General features: G+C 41.1%; 1 protein-coding gene across 3 annotated transcripts in view; it reads left to right on the top strand.

Annotated features, from left to right (window-relative positions):
* LOC124596376 (putative ATP-dependent RNA helicase TDRD12) overlaps nucleotides 1–19,405 on the top strand; it is a 470,123-nt gene that overhangs the window by 171,618 nt on the left and 279,100 nt on the right. For all 3 annotated transcript variants that reach the window (XM_047135490.1, XM_047135489.1, XM_047135491.1), the window contains one exon: nucleotides 4,272–4,455. In XM_047135490.1, the coding sequence (XP_046991446.1) occupies nucleotides 4,272–4,455 (184 nt within the window). The remainder of the gene's footprint in view (nucleotides 1–4,271; nucleotides 4,456–19,405) is intronic.

Here is a 19,405-nt window from a genome sequence, read left to right as displayed (position 1 = left end):
TAGCAGTCACTGGCACTACCTATTAGATCATGGAGTTGTTTTATTTACCTTCACGAGTGGTTAATGGCAGCTAAACAGCTGTGACACAGAGAAAGGTGGCTGATATGGAAGGTATTGACCAGGTTACTATTAGGATTGGGAAGATACAAGGAGGACATTAGTTAGTGAGGCTTTTGTGCTGGTAAAGTAAATAGTGAGTTTCATGGAAAGTCACATGATTTACTTCCTGTTGCTCCTGTGGGATCATAGGGCAACCAAAAGACTTTTCATCTGGTTCTGTTGGCAGCCAAACATTTCTCTTCATTTCAGTTTTTACTGGCTTTCAGACCTGCCTCTTCCATCTTTCTTTTCATGGTCTTCTTCTGGTGGCCATGCTACGTGTTCTTGTGGGTTTCAATCCAGTGCCACCTCTTCAACAGTTATTTGTATATTGTGTGGCCAGTTCAGTTCCATTCCCTTTTCTTTATCTGCCCCTGGCTTGGCCACTGGTTTGCCATTTCCCACAATTCATCATTTGAGATTACATCTGGCCACCTCACATTTATAATTTGCTGAAGTCGCTGTTTAATGAAGACTTCAGGCTGCTTTACAATCATGTTTGTTACTTTCCATGTTTCATGACTGCACAGGAGTACCGACTGTACAGTGTTATTGAACAGTCACTGCCTGGATTGTCTTTAGATGTTCTTATTATGCCAGACAGGTTTTATCTGGACAAAGATGCTATTTGCCTTCTGTATCTCACTCTTTACATCTTCCTCCGTCCCTCCGTCTTTTGAAACGGGGCTTCCTAGACTTGCAAAGGAGTGTACTTGTTCCAGTTTCTATCCATACACTGTTAGCTTTGCCTGTTTTTCAGATCAGACTCTTATTTCCTTAGTTTTCTGAACAGTTGCTTTTAGTCCTGCAATTTCTGCTTCCTCTTGCAGTCTTGCTTTTCTTCCATGTCACAGTATCTTCTTGAGAGCAGATATCATCAGCAGAATCACGGTCTTCAAGTCCATCTTTCACTCCCCATTGAATACCTCTTTCCTACCAGCAACAACTGATTTCCATGTGCTGTCCAGCACTAACAAGAACAAGGTAGGTGACAGAACACACCAGTGCCTCACCTCAGCATTTGTTTGGATACGATCAGTAAGTTTCGTGTTGTGCAGCACCATACATTCATATCCCTCATACATTGCTTTAATAACATTGATAGTCTGTGATGGTATTAGGGACAGTTAAATGGAAACCTACTACCTGCTGCAACAGGACCATGGAATGGTTCCATTTAAAAATAATTGAATGTTCAAATGTGTGTGAATTCCTAAGGGACCAAACTGCTGAGGTCATTGGTCCCCAGACTTACACACTACTTGAACTGACTTATGCTAAGAACAAAACACACACACACACACACACACACACACACACACACACACACACACACACACACACAAAGGGAGGACTCGAACGCAATCCATGAAATGGTGCCTCAAACTGCGTGGCCACTCCGTGCTGCAAAAGTAATCACCATATGTGTTAAGACATTTATCTCACTGGGAGAGGAGATGATCAATTCCTCTGCCATACAACAGGGTCATCCGCTGACAGATCCACAACCACACTTACTTTTGCACCTCCTCATCTGACTGAAACTTAAATGTATGCATGTCTTTCCTCAGGTCACCAAAGATGTGAAAATCACACGATGAAAGATCCAGGCTGTACAGAGGATGTTGCAGTGTTCCCCAACCAAACCACTGATGCCTTTGTCTGATTGGCAGCATGGGGTTGGGCATTGTTGTGAAACAGGGTGAATCTGTCCAACAGTATTCTTACAGCCTCAGAATAAAAGGCAATGCCAATAGTGGAAACATCACTCATCTCTCCTGCCAAAGTAATCCAGAGCTGTTCACATCAATTCTGTTAAGGTCATGATGACCACTTCCTTCATCTGCAGGGGCCCTCTGCTCATAGATTTCCTCACGTATGGAACTGCAATCAGTGTGCAGTGCTATAAAGACACGTTGCAGAAACTATGACACGCCATAAAGCCAAAACACTTAGAAATTCTGTCAGACACTATCATCCTGTTATGTTATATTGGGGAACACTACATTCTCTGTACAGCCCGTATCTTCCACCATGTGATTTTCGCATCTTTGGTCACTTGAAGAAACACATTCGTGGATGCCAGTTTCAGTTGGATGAGGAAGTGCAAGAATAGATGCGATTGTGGATCGATCAACAACCGATCACATTCTATAAAACATGAACTGATCATCTTGTCTCCCAGTGGTATAAATGTCTTACGCCTGTGATAATTACTTTGGAATGGAAACATTCCATTGTCGCAATGTGGCAGATGTTCGGTTTTCATTTGACTGTCCCTTATATTCCATATTCTTCCAAGATATACCATGTAACTTTCCTATTAAATGTGTCAGATGTCTTCTCAAAATCAATAAATGTAAGGTAGTGTTTATTAGATCAACACAACACCGGTGTTCTCTAAACCCCACTTGCTCTTTTCTTAGCTGTGCCTCCACAGTGTCCTTAATGTGGTTTAGCATTAATCTAGAGTGTGCTTCGCTTGGTAGAGATAGGAGAATGATGCATCACTAATTATTACAGTTGTTAGTATCCCCTTTCCTTGGCAGCTTAATTATCAGTACCTCTTTCCAATCCTTTGGTAGTTTCTCTTCTATCCATATCTTCGCAAACAATGGATGCATTAGATTTCTGGTGGTGTCAGCGTCTGCTTTAAGCACCTCAGTTGCAATATTATCCATTTCTGAAGCCTTTCCATTCTTTATCCGCTTGAAGACTGTTTGAATTTCATCCTCATTTGGTATGTATAGGTTGATCCTCTCACTGGCAACTGTCGCATTCCATCATCTCACTCCCTCTTTGAGTTGATCTCTGTTCAGGACGTCTGAAAAAATGTTCTCTACGCCTTCTAAGTTGATCCTCTTCTACCATCAACGATCTATCCTGCTTACTTTTCACAGGTCTATTTTTACTGAATCCTCTTTTTGACACCACTCTGGTGATATTGTATAGTTCTTTAACATAACCCCTCTCTGTGCTCTCTCTGCTTTCAGAGCTTGTTCATCCATCTACTTATCATTTTTCACACTCCTCTTTACTAGAGAGTCAGTCGCTGCATACTCAGCTTATATTTGAGTTTTATGTTATCTTGTTTTACTCATATTTATTTTTTTCTTAATCTGTTTTCTGCAACTGATCAAATTCCATGTACTCTCAGACATCCAATCTTTCTTCAAATGGCTTTGGAAGCCAATGACCTGTTCACTCACATTGCAATAGATATCCTTTACCTGTGTCCATGTATCATTGTTATTTTCATTATTTTCCTGTGCCATTTGGAATACCTCATAGTGGTTACTTAGCTCAGTACAGAATTCTTCTTGTTTTGCATACTTGTTGTTAAAACTCTATTCGTAGTCTTAATTTTCAGTCTAAAATTTTCAACAGTAAGGTGGCACATTAGCTTCATGTTTATTCCTCACACCCATCAATGACCTAAATTTTTTACTCAGTGCTATATGATTAATTTGATTTTCTGCTCTGTGATCAGGGCTACCCTTGTAACCTTATGGCAATGCATGTGTGGTAATACTGTACTTCGAATCACCAAATCGTCAGTGGCACAGGAATTTGAAAACGTATTCCGAGTTTCATCACATCTCCAATACCATGGACTCCCATTACATGCTCTAGGCCTTCGTTGTTGTTTACAACTTTTCCACTTAGATATCCAATAATAATCAAGATCTCTCTCTTGATATTTCTTCTGATGGTTCCATGTAAAGACAGGTAACTTTTTTTTTCTCTTTTCAACATCTTTGATTTCAAGAAGTACCTACTTCAATGTTATCTGCACCCAACACTTTGTGCAGAGGACATTGGTTTCCTTGTATATTGTAAAGCTCTGATCAAATGTGATGTGATGAGTAAAATTAAATCTTATGTTTGTATTTTTGTTTGTAAATATATTTCCAAATTGAGAGTGAAATAAATAAGACTAATTTCGTTTACTTGCCACAGACCTCTCTTTGAATGTGGATATAATGGTGAAAATACAGTATTGGTCTCTTGAGCTATAGACATGCTGGATCAGATAAAAGAATGATGTCACAGTTGCTTTGGGGTACAATGTAATAAGTTTTTGTTTTTCTTTTTACTGAGGTTGTAATTTATGATAGGTTTTTAGTGTGCTCTCAAGTAATATGTCTATAATGGTATTCTATGTCTTGCAGATTTGAGCCTGAGGAAGTGATATTGCCTGAAACGTACAGCAGTGGGCCCGCTTTTAAAGTGGACGACTCTGCTTCAGTTTCAGAAAGATTGGTGATGAGTACAGTTCTTGTACATGGTCAAAATAAAACATTTAAACCCATAGGAACAATAACAGAAGCAAATTTTCCCAAGGAGGTCCATGAGGTATGCACCCTATGTTATAGAACATATATATTAATGATATTCATACTAGGGATAGTCTACAGACTACATACCAGTCTTTTATAATAAGTGTAACAACAAATGCAATATGTTGTAAATCTTTGTGTTATAAGAACCTGTACCCAATGTGGAAAAGGTATGAGACTGCTGAAGAGGAGAGTATGTGGTGAGTGGGCAGCAAACAGTAGCCCAAGCTGAAATGGGGATATTGTTTTGGGAATGGGAATGTTGTGCCACAAACTCCTCTTCTCCCCAATTCTGTTCAATACTTCATCATTAGTTATGTGATCTACTCATCTAATCTTCAGCATTCTTCTGTTGCACCACATTTCGAAAGCTTCTATTCTCTTCTTGCCCAAACTATTTATCATCCATGTTTCACTTCCATACATGGCTACACTCCATACAAATACTTTCAGAAACGACTTCCTGACACATACATCTGTACTCGATGTTAACAAATTTCTCTTCTTCAGAAACGCTTTCCTTGCCATTGCCAGTCTACATTTTATATCCTCTCTACTTCGACCATCATCAGTTATTTTTTAGACTTAATAAAAGCATCAAATAGTTGCAGTGGATGGGACATCCAAGACAAGTGTAGAATTACAATGCGTCCAAGCTGCAGCATGCTAACAGTCTGTGTAGTTTCCTGTGGCTCAACATTTGCACAGTAGATGATGTAATTCTACACTTGACTTGGACTGCACTGCAACTACTTCACACTTTTATTAGATCTAAAAGACTAATTTCAGTCTTTTCTTCACAAAGCATGCAATTTGACATTTTTGAATATTGTAAAACATAAATCTTCTTCAATCCAAAGAATACTTATAATATAATGAATGATACACTCCCTGTTTCATTGGGCTCATGACATTGGGCTCATAACATTCTAAATCCACCTGGGTGTTGCTTCTCTACAGCATAGTTTTTTAGTCCATCTGTACTTTTAATGTAATAAGAGTATGAACCAGATGTCAATTGGAATTTTTGTTTTACACACCTTTTTGTAAATGGAAAGTAGCATGATCTCTGCTCATCGGTGCTTTCATTTCCAGTTATTGTTCTCGACATCTAGAACATTGTCATACTGTTTCTGTAGTCAGAAAAACAGTGTCAGAGCAAGAGATGCACAACGCCTTATAATGAAGTTTTTTCCCAACTAAGGGCATAAAATTGCCCGAAATTTTTGAAAGACCTGTGGCACAGTTCAGAGACCTCACCCTAAGAAAGACGTAAGTGTACACATGGAACAAACAGTTCCCATGCGGACGAGAAACAATTGAGAATGCAGATCACTGACATTGTCTTGCGACCAGCATGACTGAGGAAAAAATTCGCATCGTTAGCTGGCTTATTGAAGATGGTCACCAAATAGCAGTTGTTGAACTTGCTACTGAGGTTGGCATAAGTTGCATTAGTGCTCAGGTGATCATTACTGACAATCTTTGATTTCAGTAAGTGTTCACAAGGTGGATGCCTCATCTTCTCACCACACTGCACAAATTTCATTATCTGGAGATTTGTAAACGACTTACTGAAACACTACAGTTTCTGAGGCATCAAGGGATCACAAATTTAGCATTGGAGGGCAGCGTGGAGGGTAAAAATCGTAGAGGGAGACCAAGAGATGAATACACTAAGCAGATTCAGAAGTATGTAGGTTGCAGTAAGTACTGGGAGATGAAGAAGCTTGCACAGGATAGAGTAGCATGGAGAGCTGCATCAAAGCAGTCTCGGGACTGAAGACCCCAACAACAACAAACCACACTGAAGTGGAACATTTTTTGCACTGGATTCTGACATGCAGGGAAATGTGGGTGCACCATCACACATTAGAATAAAAAAAGCAATTTGGAATGGCACAAAAAGGACGAATTTGCACCAATCAAAGCCAAACACTATCTCTCCACGAGGAAGGCTCTGTCGCAAGACTAGTTGGTAGCCTTTCGAACCAAATGTTATAAGTGCTCATAAACTCAGGCAGGTACAAACATGAAACATTAGTTCCATTGTACTGTCATCAGAACATTTGTTTAGAACAAATCACAGAAACTTATACTACTCACTAAATAGTCATGACGAGCTGTTATCTGAACGTGAATTGAAACGAGGGCAGATACAAATGGTGTAGAAGTAAACTGGATCATCCAAGCTGGAACGATGACTAACTGAATTTCTGGGTCAGAAAAATCAACAGTCGTGGAGTGTCGCACTGCACCAAAGACAGAATAATCACAGTGCTCCTGGTAGTCAGTGTGTGAACTCATTTGACAGCTGTGATGAACAACTCAGCTGAAAACTTGTTGACAATGTGTGCTGATGTATACCACTAAACCAGCCTGCTTGGGGAAAGTGGTGCATTGTCTGCGAATCAAGATGTGTTTGGTGCTCTCATTGAAGTTTTGCTTCCAGTGGAGGTTGACCTCAGGTGAAGGCTGCAGCTGATTACGTTGTGCATGCAGCACAAAGGCTGGCTTAACACTGTCAGTGGAGACGGTGTTGGTTTTTGCAGCTAATCAAAATCCTTGTGGTTCTTCCAGCTATGTCAATGACATGAAGATGGCCTGTGTATGGAAGTTTTGGTACTGATTTCATGCCATCTGTATGTAGCATAACATATGCATGACTGTAGCTCATTGTGTACATAGGTGTGTGAATTCCTTGCCCTGATGCTTGATAAGGCCAGATTTGGGTCACCCATTCCCTCAGGTGAGAAATGAAATCAGCTTGATTGATGTCATCCATTGTGATTGCACTTGGATCAACAAATTTGCGAGGGAGTTGCAGCATTTCACCATGAACGAGCTTAGCCCACGAAGAGTCCAGGTCGGGTTTCTAAATGCTTCTCAGACTGAGGAAGACCAATAGAATTGCTTTTGTCCAATTTGAATCATGACTCATGAGTACACCTTTTAATGATTGGTGCCAGCATTCTGTCATGCCACTACTTGCTAGATGATAGCTTGTGGTCTTTGAGAATATGGCACCACAGAATTTACTCAGCTGTACAAACAGTTCAGATTCAAATTGCCGGCCACTGTCTGGAGTGATATGTAATGCATGACAGCCACTGTGAAACAAAGATGGAGGCTATTGTTTCTGCTGAAATATTGTTGACTGGTATTACTTCAGGCCAGCAGATAAAATGGTTGATTGCTGTTAACAGGTGTTGTTGATCATTTGACAGAGGCAGTGGTCCTACGACGTCAGTATGGATATGTGCAAATCTTGCAGTTGTGTCTGTGAAATTTAGACACCTTACTACACTGACATTGAACACATGCATGAGTCCACACTCAGCAATCCTTCTGCATGCCAGGCTATATGAAATGGTTAGCAGTCAGTTGATTTGTAGATCTAGTGCCAGGTTGGCATGAGACACGAAGGCTCTCAAAAGCGTGACTGCAGAACGAGGAAAGTAGGAACAGAGGAGATTTCCCATTTGAGACTTTGCAATAAAGCTGTACATTTGTGATGAGAACGGCAATCAGTTTCAGCTGAAGGTTGGAAGAAGCATCTTCCGGAATGTCTTGAAGCTTCTGGTCTGACACTTGTTCTTTAGCAAGTGGAGCAAAATCGATTGAATTAGCTATGCTGTGTACATGGAATAGGCAGTAAGATAATATGTTATCAACTCCTGATATGTGACATGCATCAGTACTGAATTGAGCGATAAATTCTAACTCATTGTACTGCTGTGGCAAGAACTTATTTGTCATTCTATTGGAAGCTATAGACGAATGGTTTGTGGTCAGTGAAAATTGTAAATTCTCTTGCCCCCAACTTGAGTGAAAGTATTTAATAGCTTTGTTCACAGCAAGTAGTTCGTGGTCATATGCGGTCCATTTTTGTTGTGATGGAGAGCGTGTGTGAATAAAATGCCAAATGCTACAATGCCCCACCTATGTGCTGCAATACGGCACCAATTGTGGTTTGTGCAAGGAATGCCACATTCACTATACTTTGTGTAGCTGTTTCAGAAGTGAAATCTGTCTCTGTATTGGTGTTTTCCCCTTGATGTGAGGACCAGAGAATGCAGTAAAAGTTCAGTATTTCTAGAAAGCGGTGCACTTCTATTGCGATTTCTGGCCATGAAATCCTGAACATTGCCACACCTTTTCATGCAAGATCAGCTTGTTTAAAAAAGTAATCTCAAGTTGGTGGAAAAACACACTTGGCCATATTTAATACAACCCCATTTTGGTTCAGGTGTTTAAAGATTTTGGCCAAGTTCTTTTGGTGCTGCTCTGCTGCTGCTGAAAAGACAAGGACGTCGTCAAAGTATGCAAAATCTATAAATCTATGCTGAATTGTGCAGCACTGCATCAACCAAAGGTCATTAAGACTCAAGAGACCAAATGGTGTAATTATAACTGTATTTGATATAATTCTCATCAGCTACAAAAAATTTGTGTTTAGGCCTTGGCAGAGTCTAGCACACTTAATACAGTTGCGCCACATAAACCATAATTATAGTCTTTTGACATTGGTGCAGGATGATGATGTGGCACCATTCTAGCATTAAGGGTGCAGTAATCTCCACATGGCCCCCCACTTTTGGGCACTAAATGTAGAGGCAATGATCATGGACTGATAAAAGGATGAATGATGCCTTCCTTCAGCACAATATTGTGTTCTGCCTTGGCAATAGCGTAACAGCCAGGGGCAAGGTGTCTTGGCGTAGATGAAATTGGTGGGCCCATAGTAGTCTTCATATAGTGCACAGTGCAGGGATGTACCTCTTTTGAAGCACTTGGGGATCGTGTAATGGATGGGAGCTGCTACAACAGCATGGTGTATCTGCTGGCTGCCAGCTGGATAAACTTAGGACTGTGCATAGCTGTGCTGCTTCAAAACATGGCAGCAGCTGGGCCGGAGATGCTGAGACATGCATTGATGATGTTCAGCGTCAGATGGTAGATCGCTTGCTCGTCAGCTCTGACATGGGTTCAGTCACTGCTGTGGTCGAGCTGTTGGCTACAGAGAGGTAGATCAAAGTCGGCCGCTGATACTTATGTAGCAGTGCCTGAGGGTAAATATATAAATCAGAACCTGTATCCACCAAAAGCTTCCGTCCTGTATTCTGATCTGTTATGGAGAGGAGAGACGATGACTGGCAATCAGGTGCATCTACATCCAATTTCCGTATTATACCAACAAATGTCGCGTGGTGACTGTACTGTGCCGCATGCTGACAAGGGGTTCACAAAGGAAAGACTTTTTGATTTTCTATGAAAGCATCCATAGTGTTCTGGCAAGAGAGTAGCTCCCTGATTTGTTTTCTTAGGGCATCAACTTTGTTTGCAAAGCAGTCATAATCTGCGTGTGTCACTGTAGCTATCGATGTGCTATTATATGCTGTCACTGCTGTACTGCATGGGGATGGCACAATCATGTCCCAAATCCTATCTGCCAGGTCTGCTATGGCATCTGGTGGCAACTCTGTCTGGAACACTACAACAGCCTTACTCGAGTGGGCAATCAGCTGCTCCACAATGTATGCGGCAGAGTGCCTGGTACCGTGCCTGCATTGACCTTGCTGCATGGATGTCAGAAATACTGAGACGACTGTTGCCTCACACGCTCTTCCTGCGAGGTGGACACCCTGCATATCAATTCTGGCTTGAGCTTCTTGTATCACTCTTTCACAGAATATGTCGTTATTGTCCTGTATTTCTGCAGCATAACAGGTCTAGCTTGCTGACCACTAGAGCAAATTTGGAGAGTATATGGTTACTCCAGCACAGAGAAAACTCGTGTCTCACCTTGAGCAAACTATACTGTGGCATTGTGTTGTCAAAATGGGGTATTTGTACATTGCAAGTCTTGATATGGCACATATGTCTACTACCTCAGAAAATTTTGACTCTTGAGAAGTCTCTCATAACTCCCCTGGTATCGCAGGTTGACTCACAGTGGCTGATCATGTCGAGGTCACCACTGTCAACAAGACTAATTGATAGTATTCTGAACCAAATGTTCATAAACTCAGCCAGGTACATGCACAGGATATCACTTCCGGAGTATGGTGATCAAAACATTTATCTAAATGAACTACAGATACTTGTTCCGACTTGCTAAATAGTAATGTCAAGCTGTAATCTGAACTCATCATGAAACAAGGGCATATTCAATTGCTACAGAAGTAAACTGGATCATCCAAGCTTGAATGGTAACTAACTGAAGTTCTGTGTCGGAAAATCAACAGCCACGGAGCATCGCACTGCACCAGAGAGAGAATAATTAAAGCTCCTTGTGGCCAGCAAATGAACTCATTTGACAGCTACGATGAACAAATCAGCTGACAGCTTTTGATGATGTGTGTGAATGTAGGCTGCTACAAGTCTGTTTTAGTTTTAATGGAATTCTTCTCATTGATTTTCTTCATGAACATCGAACAGTAAACGCTGATCACTATTGCCAACATGCATATTGTCAGATAAGGCACACATTTCCAATTCAGGATGTAATTGTGCTTCATGACATTGCTTGACCCCACACACCTGCCTGAACACAAGGTTCTATTACATAAGAAATCTGTGAGCCACTTACATATCTGGGAACCTAATATGAATGCTCAGACTTTAGTTAACAGTCTGTAGTGGGGCACCGTATCAAACACATTTTGGAAATCTAGGAATACGGTATCTACCTTTTGCCCTTCATCCATGGTTCACAGGATATCATATGAGAGAAGGGCAAGCTGAGTTTCACACAAGCAAATCTTTCTAAATTCAAACAAGACTGATGACTGCCTGATATAATTACTGTTCACCTGTACACTGGAATGTATAATGAGAGAATGGTATGAGGATAATCCATAGAACATAAGAATTGGAAGTGTTAAAATGATAAGAGGTTAAAGTGATTCATTTACAATATACACTACTAGCCATTAAAATTGCTACACCACGAGAATGACGTGCTACAGACGTGAAATTTAACTGACAGGAAGAAGATGCTGTGATATGCAAATGATTAGCTTTTCAGAGCATTCACACAAGGTTGGCACCGGTGGCGACACCTACAACGTGCTGACATGAGGAAAGTTTCCAACCTATTTCTCATACACAAACAGCAGTTGGCCGACGTTACCTGGTGAAACGTTGTTGTGATGCCTCGTGTAAGGAGGAGAAATGCGTACCATCACGTTTCCGACTTTGATAAAGGTCGGATTGTAGCCTATCATGATTGCGATTTATCGTATCTCGACATTGCTGCTGCCGTTGTTCGAGATCCAATGACTGTTAGCAGAACATGGAATCGGTCGGTTCAGGAGTGTAATACGGAGCGCCGTGCTGGATCCCAACGGCCTCATATCACTGGCAGTCGAGGTGACAGGCATCTCATCCGCATGACTGTAACGGATTGTGCAGCCGCGTCTCTATCCCTGAGTCAACAGATGGTGACGTTTGCAAGACAACCATCTGCACGAACAGTTCGACCACGTTTGCAGCAACATGGACTATCAGCTCCAAGACCATGGGTGTGCTTACCCTTGACACTGCATCACAGGCAGGAGCACCTGCGATGGTGTACTCAACGACGAACCTGGGTGCACGAATGGCAAAATGTCATTTTTTCGAATGAATCGAGGTTCTGTTTGCAGCATCATGATGTTCGCATCCGTGTTTGGCGACATTGCTGTGAACGCACATTGGAAGCGTGTATTCGTCATCGCCATACTGATGGTATGGGGTGCCATTGGTTACACGTCTCGGTCACCTCTTATTCGCACTGACAGCAGTCTGAACAGTGGACGTTACAGTTAAGATGTGTTACGACCCATGGCTCTAACCGTCATTTGATCCCTGCGAAACCCCACATTTCAGCAGGATAATGATCGACCACATGTTGCAGGTCCTGTACAAGCCTTTCTGGATAGAGGGAATGTTCGACTGCTGCCCTGGCCAGCACATTCTCCAGATCTCTCACCAACTGAAAACGTCTGGTCAATGGTGGCCGAGCAACTGGCTCGTCACAATACGCCAGTCACTACTCTTGATGAACTGTGGTATCGTGTTGAAGCTGCACGGGCAGCTGTATCTGTACACGCCATCCAAGCTGTGTTTGACTCAATGCCCAGGCATATCAAGGCCGTTATTACGGCCAGTGGTGGTTGTTCTGGGTATTGATTTCTCAGGATCTATGCACCCAGATTACGTAGAAATGTAATCACATGTCAGTTCTAGTATAATATATTTGTCCAATGAATACCCGGTTATCATCTGCATTTCTTCTTGGTGTAGCAATTTTAATGGCCAGTGGTGTATTAGATGTACTTCTCATCCGAATAGATACATAGCAAAAAGATCCTCCAGGATGTAGAACATACCAGAAAAATAAAATACACAAGAGATATTTACAAAGAAAACAAATAAGCTGATGTTCTTTCGACAGATACCAAGTGAAATGGTCTTCATGGGCATGGAAAAAGACAAAATATCTTAAACATATTTCCATTTAAATGATAATAAATAACTTGTCACAAAACATGTAAATGTCTTAGGCTGTATGTAGCCACGCATCATCAAATAGAAAAAGCATTTTACAACAGTTATCTACAGTTGTTGCATTACTGCACTGAATTAGTTTTGAAATCAGATTGTAGTGATAATTCTGAATCAGATGAAGCAGACACTATTAGACTGGGATTTGCTGATGATCTTGCTCTCCCAGCCAACAATCTTCAAGAAACCAGACAAGAAGTTAAATCACTGCAAGAAATAGCACAGAAAATCTGTTTTAATTTTTTCCTGTTTTCAAGAAAAGAAAAGGAAAACCAGAGATTTTGTTGCTGGCTCCAGCAGTTGAAAAACAAAATTACAATAGTAAAATGAGCACTCAAAATCAATTGATAAATTTAAATATTTAGGTAAAATCATAACATAAATCCCAAAAGAGAAGCTGATACGTCAAAGAACAAAGCAAATTACAGACTGTACCAGAAACACATACAACAAAAGAAAGAATATTGATACTTGCAAAATTAATACATTGTAAAACAGTCACACAACCAGAAATAACATATGCATCTGCACCATCTTCAAAGCAACTAATACAACAGAAATTGACAAAATACTCAAGATTGTAAGAAGAGTAAGTAAGACGCCCATAAATAAACAAAATTGAATAATAGGCATTGGAGAATAGCTTTAGGTGGAATGGTATATAAGAAAACAGAGCCAGTAATAACCACAATCAGAAAGAAACACATGTCATTCTTTGGAGATCTGATCAGAACACCAGAAAACAGAATTTATAGAGTCAGGAAAGTTCTAGCAGAATGTAAATGATTGTGGAGTGAAGGAGACTACTTGTTGAATAGCACCAGTGTTCATTCATTGACAGGCACATACAAAAGAATGAAAACTTGCTAGAGTTCAGAAAAAGTCCTGGGCTGAGGTAGTGTGTGTGTGTGTGTGTGTGTGTGTGTGTGTGTGTGTGTGTGTGTGTGTGTGTGTGCGCGTGCGTGCGTGCGTGCGTGCGTGCGTGCGCGCTCTGCCTCATTATAGGCTTTTTTCTGCAACTAGCAAGTTTTCATTATCTTTTGTGTGTAGCTTTCAATGACTCGACATCTCTGCTATTTGAAGAGTGGCTTCCTGAATTAATTACAGAAAACAGAATTAGTAAGTGAATAATAGAAAAATTGAAAAATAGTAAGACAAATATTAAAAGAAACACAGAAATTGAGAGTAATGTAAGAGAACCACATTAGATGACCTAAAAAATAAAAGAGACAAAACCAAAATAATGCAAGACACATAAACAAGACAACAAATAAAGATCAATAAAAGGACTGCAGGAAGGGTAGACAAAACAAATCTGAAAGAGTGAGGAGATATTGGGCAGATGGAGAGGATTAAACCCTTAACCTGAAAATTATTTACAATTATCCTTTGTATAAGCATTGTATTATTGAATAATAATGTCATTTTGTAACCACACTGACTTCCAAATCCAAAAGCTTGGTCGTCAATAAAATACAGCATTTAACACTTAAACCAGGTTTTAAGAATACCAACAAACAGGCAGAGCAGAACTGAACCTTCCAGAAATGGTAAATACTAAATAATAAATAATTGCTTGTGGTCCAGTTTGAGCCAGTGACAGGCAGCATGCCACCTATTGGAACTAATCAGTGCTCCACACTGATGGCACCAGAGCTCACAGCATTGTTTGAAAAACAGTGACGTTTGAAAAACAGTGACATGCCATTTCAGAAGTCCTCTCTGGAGCTGACTAAAGCAGCTAGTCAATTCTCACATTCTGCATGTGTCATTACATCCTCTTCACTTTGATGAAAGTGAAAGGTGGCCTCTCCTGTAAAGTTTCACAATTGTAGAGTGGTTTTCAATTTCCTTGAATCTCCCGTCATCGATCGGCCCCTCTGGATTCTAACACAGCTTTATTTGGAGGTCATGGACAATGTCTCTACACTTTTTGATGAAGGGTCATAATCCTCTACTTCATATGTGCCATCCAACAAGAGACAAATGATATGATGTGTGCCCGAAGAAGCGCTTTAGTAATTTTTCCAATAGTTCCACTTACCACACAGGTGTAAATATATACAGGAACTCTCAAAGACTTTAGCTCCTGGCTGGTGCTTGGTGTTGCAGTGCTTTGTCTGAACTGTGTGAACCCTGTAGTGTCTTGCTTCACTACTTTGTATATGAATGCCATGACAAGCAGTATTGTATCCATCTCTCTGTTTGACATCAACATACATCGATAGTATATCTGCCAACATCTTATTAAATTGTTCTGTGTGGCCAGTCATTTGTGGATGATAGACAGTTGGCGGCAGTCAGCAGAGCTTTGGTTAGTGTAGTGGGTAAGGTGGTCAGTGCAGACTATTGTCCATCCATCCTTGTTTGTTGACTTTAGGAACCTCCACAAGAGGTAGATTCCAATTTAGTGAAACTATTCTGCTGCAGGCAGAATTGGTACCAGATGCCCCAGTGGTAATTGTGGTACATGGTGGCATTCCTTACAGTGGCTCACATAATTTCTAACAGAATGGTAGAGACCTGGCTATTGATACATACGTCTAATTCAGTCTAGAATCTTTATAAATTCTAGATGTTGGAACTTCTTGAAAATATTCAAGGGTCACTGGCTGCAGATGAGCTGGGATGATGAGCAATCATTGCTGCCCCATCAAATCGTAGTTCCTCTTACAGAATGTTACATTTATTGATTGGAATCCTCCTTTGGTTGGTTTCTCATTTTTCAAGGCTTATATGGTTTTCATCAGTGCTGGAGCTTCCCTCTGTTCGGCAGTAGGGTGTCATTTGATACAGTGATGACTGAATTTTCATCCACACTGCGTTCCTCTAAAGGACAACTTGAAAGGCAGTCAGCATTCTTGTGTTTGCGTCCAAGGCGATGATGTACTCCTGTAGCCCAAGTTCTCATCTCATCAGTCGACCAGATGGATTCTTTAGGTGAGTCAGTTAGCATAGATATGGTGGTCTGTCACAGTGAAGAATGGTTTGCCAAGTGAATATGGTCAGAACTTGTTGATGGTCCAAATAACTGCAAGGCACTTTTTATTGGTTGTAAAGTATTTTTATCTTAGGCTTGGAAAGTAGCCTGGGCTCATAATCTATCACCATTTCAGCACCTTCCTGAATTTCTGTTAGAATTGCCCCTATTCCAAAACCACTAGCATCAGTGTAAAGTTCTGTCCTGGCATTCTCATCATATAACTCTAGAACTGGAGGAGACGTTAGAGCCTCCTTAAGGACAAGGAAAGATATTTTTTGTGCCTCGCTCCAGGGAAATTTTGTCTCCCTGCAGTGTTTCATGCAAGGGACATGCATTGACACAGAAATCTTTTATTAACCGCTGGTACTACAAGCACATTAGGAGAAAACTGCTAACATCACAAATGTGCCGAGGAGTCAGTAGATCTGTAGCTACTCTTATTTTCTCCGGATTGGGTTGGACTCCACAACCATTGACTAGGTGCAACCATTGACTAGGTGCCCCAAGATTTTTGTTTCTTGGGTGACAAAGAGGAACATTTTCTTATTCGGTGTGAAAACTGCAGTTGGAAAACACTTCAACATGGCTGTTAGTAGGCTTAGGTGTTCTTCAAATGTCACTGCAAAACTATGATGTCATTCAGATACGAAAGACATGTCATCCATTTAAAGTGTAGAAGCAGGTTGTACATCATACGTTTTAATGCTAGTGAAGCACTACCCATTCCATACGACATAATTTTACGATTGTAGAGGTCAGCCTCTTCAACCTCAATTTGCCAGTAGCCTGGCTACATGTCTATTGTTGAGAAATACTTTGCTCGTTTCAAGCAGTCAAGTGTGTCTTCAATGTACTGCACTGGATACACATGTTTCTTCAAGGCCTTGTTCAGTCATTGGTACTCAGTGCAGAAATGCCATGTGCCATCCTCCTCCTTTACAAGGACCATTGGAGATGACCGAGGGCTCTCTGAATGTTCAGTGATGCTGTCTTGCTGTATCTTCTCCACTTCCTCCTGGATTGTCCATTGTTCAGCCAGCAATGTTCTATATGAGTGCTGACTGATTGTTGGTGATCTCCATTGTTGAGATGGCATTTTATCATGGGCTGCTGTCCTTTCTCCACTACGGGGGCTGAAAGCCTCCGAAAACTGATGGAGAACGGCTATTAGTCTCTGATGTTGTCCCTCAGTTAGGCCAGATCTTAGTGGCAGTTCAAGTGTAACATCCTTCTCTGCCTTGCCTGTAGCGATAGCAGAGTGTGATCCTTTGCTGATGACACCAAGCTGCCCTTCCTGAATTGGTTTGGCTATCACTATGCATTTATGTTTAGGGTTGACTTGTGGTTTCCTGTGACAATTAGTGATCCAAAATTCTCCTTGACCATACTCAATGCTTGTGACTGTTGCTGGTAAGTAGATTTCTTTTGTGAACTTGAGTAGCTTCTTCCAGCCAACAGAAGCTTCATAGTTTCACTGTGCAACTCAATTCACAACCGGAACTCTTCTTGTTTATGATGGTGGAGCAACAATGTCTTCAAATTGAACAATGCCCAGAGCAATCTTTGTCATGTGTGCTTGCTGGAACATCTTCATCGATCTGGAGCTATCTTCCACAGTCTATGCATCTTGTGATACCTGAAACAAGTTCAGTCCAAGAATAACATCATGGCTACATTCTGTTATGACAACAAATTGGATGGACTTTGTCCTACCGTTCCTAGTTATTCTTGTCATCCATGTTTCTGTGGCCTGGATGTGTTTCCCATTTGTGACCCTCTGCACAATTGTTTTTGTATCTCAGAACATAGTCTTCTTTAGTTGGTGATGATAAACATTCAACATTACAGAAAGAGAAACTCCTGATTCGACTAGCTGTGGGACTGGTTGGCCATTGATGATGATGTCAGTGAAATTTCCTATCATCATGGTAACTGTCATCCATGGAGGATTTACAGCTGACAGCCTCATCTCCATAGGTGGTCATCTTGCTTAGTTTTCTTGAATTTGATAGCTAGGCGAGCAATAGGCATGTTTGTACAGTTATGGGAAACAGCTGTGGTGTGTTGGGGAATGACGTCATTCAGGATACAGTGATCAGCTTTGGCTCACAGGTAGACTTCAGTTGTCCGTAGATGACTGGTGTAAAGAAGGCTGTTTTGATGGTTGATGTCTTGTAGCATAGTTGCCAAACATTTATCTTTTTTCTCTAGTGTAGTGCACAATTTTTCCGTGGTGTTTACGATGAAAACAAACTATTGTTTTACTTGATGAAGGAATTTGTTGTACCTGCTTTGGTCGCATGCTGGGTTGTCATTTGAGGGCAGTGGTGTAAGTTCCAAGTTGGTAGAGTCCATTCTTCATGGCGCATTCAACTGGTCGTGATTGGCGCTATAGACTGCCTCATCCTCAGCACACTCTGTTACTTCCTGGCATATCGGGTCACATTCGTGACTGTCTCTTGTGTACTTGGCCCGACATTTCTGATTCCCATACATTGCTGTATCTCTTCTCTTACCATCTGCTGTATGAGAAAAGTACATTAATGGTGGTCTTCCACAAGGGACTATGTAGGGATTACATTCGGCAGTCAGTCATTCCTCATTTCTCAACTCTTTTCTGTTCCATTTCCTCGATTTGCTGGCACCACTGAATGAATTCCTCTATTACTTTTACTTCCTTTGTCTGGAGAGCTAGGTACATGTCTTCTGCTACCCTTTTTTGAGTGTATGGTATTTTCAGCTTTTGTCACGTTAGAATTTACAATGTGGCTTAGGGCCAAAACTTGATATATGTGCTACTGTGTCATATTTTCATAACATTGGGCTCTGTTCTTCAATTGTTCTCCTACTAAATGGACTTGCTGCTGATTATCGCTGAACATTTTCTTCAATTCAGACTGGGATTTGTCCCAGGTATTGGCTGCTGATTATCGCTGAACATTTTCTTCAATTCAGACTGGGATTTGTCCCAGGTATTGGGCATCTTTTTATTATTGTGGAACCACTGCTTGTCTGTGCTGTCTGAGTAGAAGCACACATTTGCCAAACACATCAGGTCGTCTCCCCTGTCGAATTTTGCGACTCGATCAAATCCTTTCAGTCATTTCGTCGGGTCCTCACCAGCATCTCTGGAGAACACTGATGGATGTCTGATGTGCAGCTGACTTACTGCTGACTTGGAATCCATTGGTCTGTTGAATATAGGGACCATAGGAACAATGTACTGCTTGCCTGCATTGTGGTTCCTGTCCGTGTAGGTGACGGTTTTTGTGTTGCCTGTTTGGAGAATTTTTGAAGTACCTAACAATGTCATGTCGAAACCGTGATCAATTCCGAATCGAAAGGCAGGACCATCAGTGAAGCAGGATGGGGCTGCTAAGTGCTGCACATTTGTTACTGATACCAATGTACAGACAGAACATAATTGATCTCC

The sequence above is a fragment of the Schistocerca americana genome, chromosome 2 (genome assembly GCF_021461395.2).
Source record: "Schistocerca americana isolate TAMUIC-IGC-003095 chromosome 2, iqSchAmer2.1, whole genome shotgun sequence".
NCBI classification, from domain to species: domain Eukaryota; kingdom Metazoa; phylum Arthropoda; class Insecta; order Orthoptera; family Acrididae; genus Schistocerca; species Schistocerca americana.
This window is presented reverse-complemented; position numbering and strand designations above follow the sequence as displayed.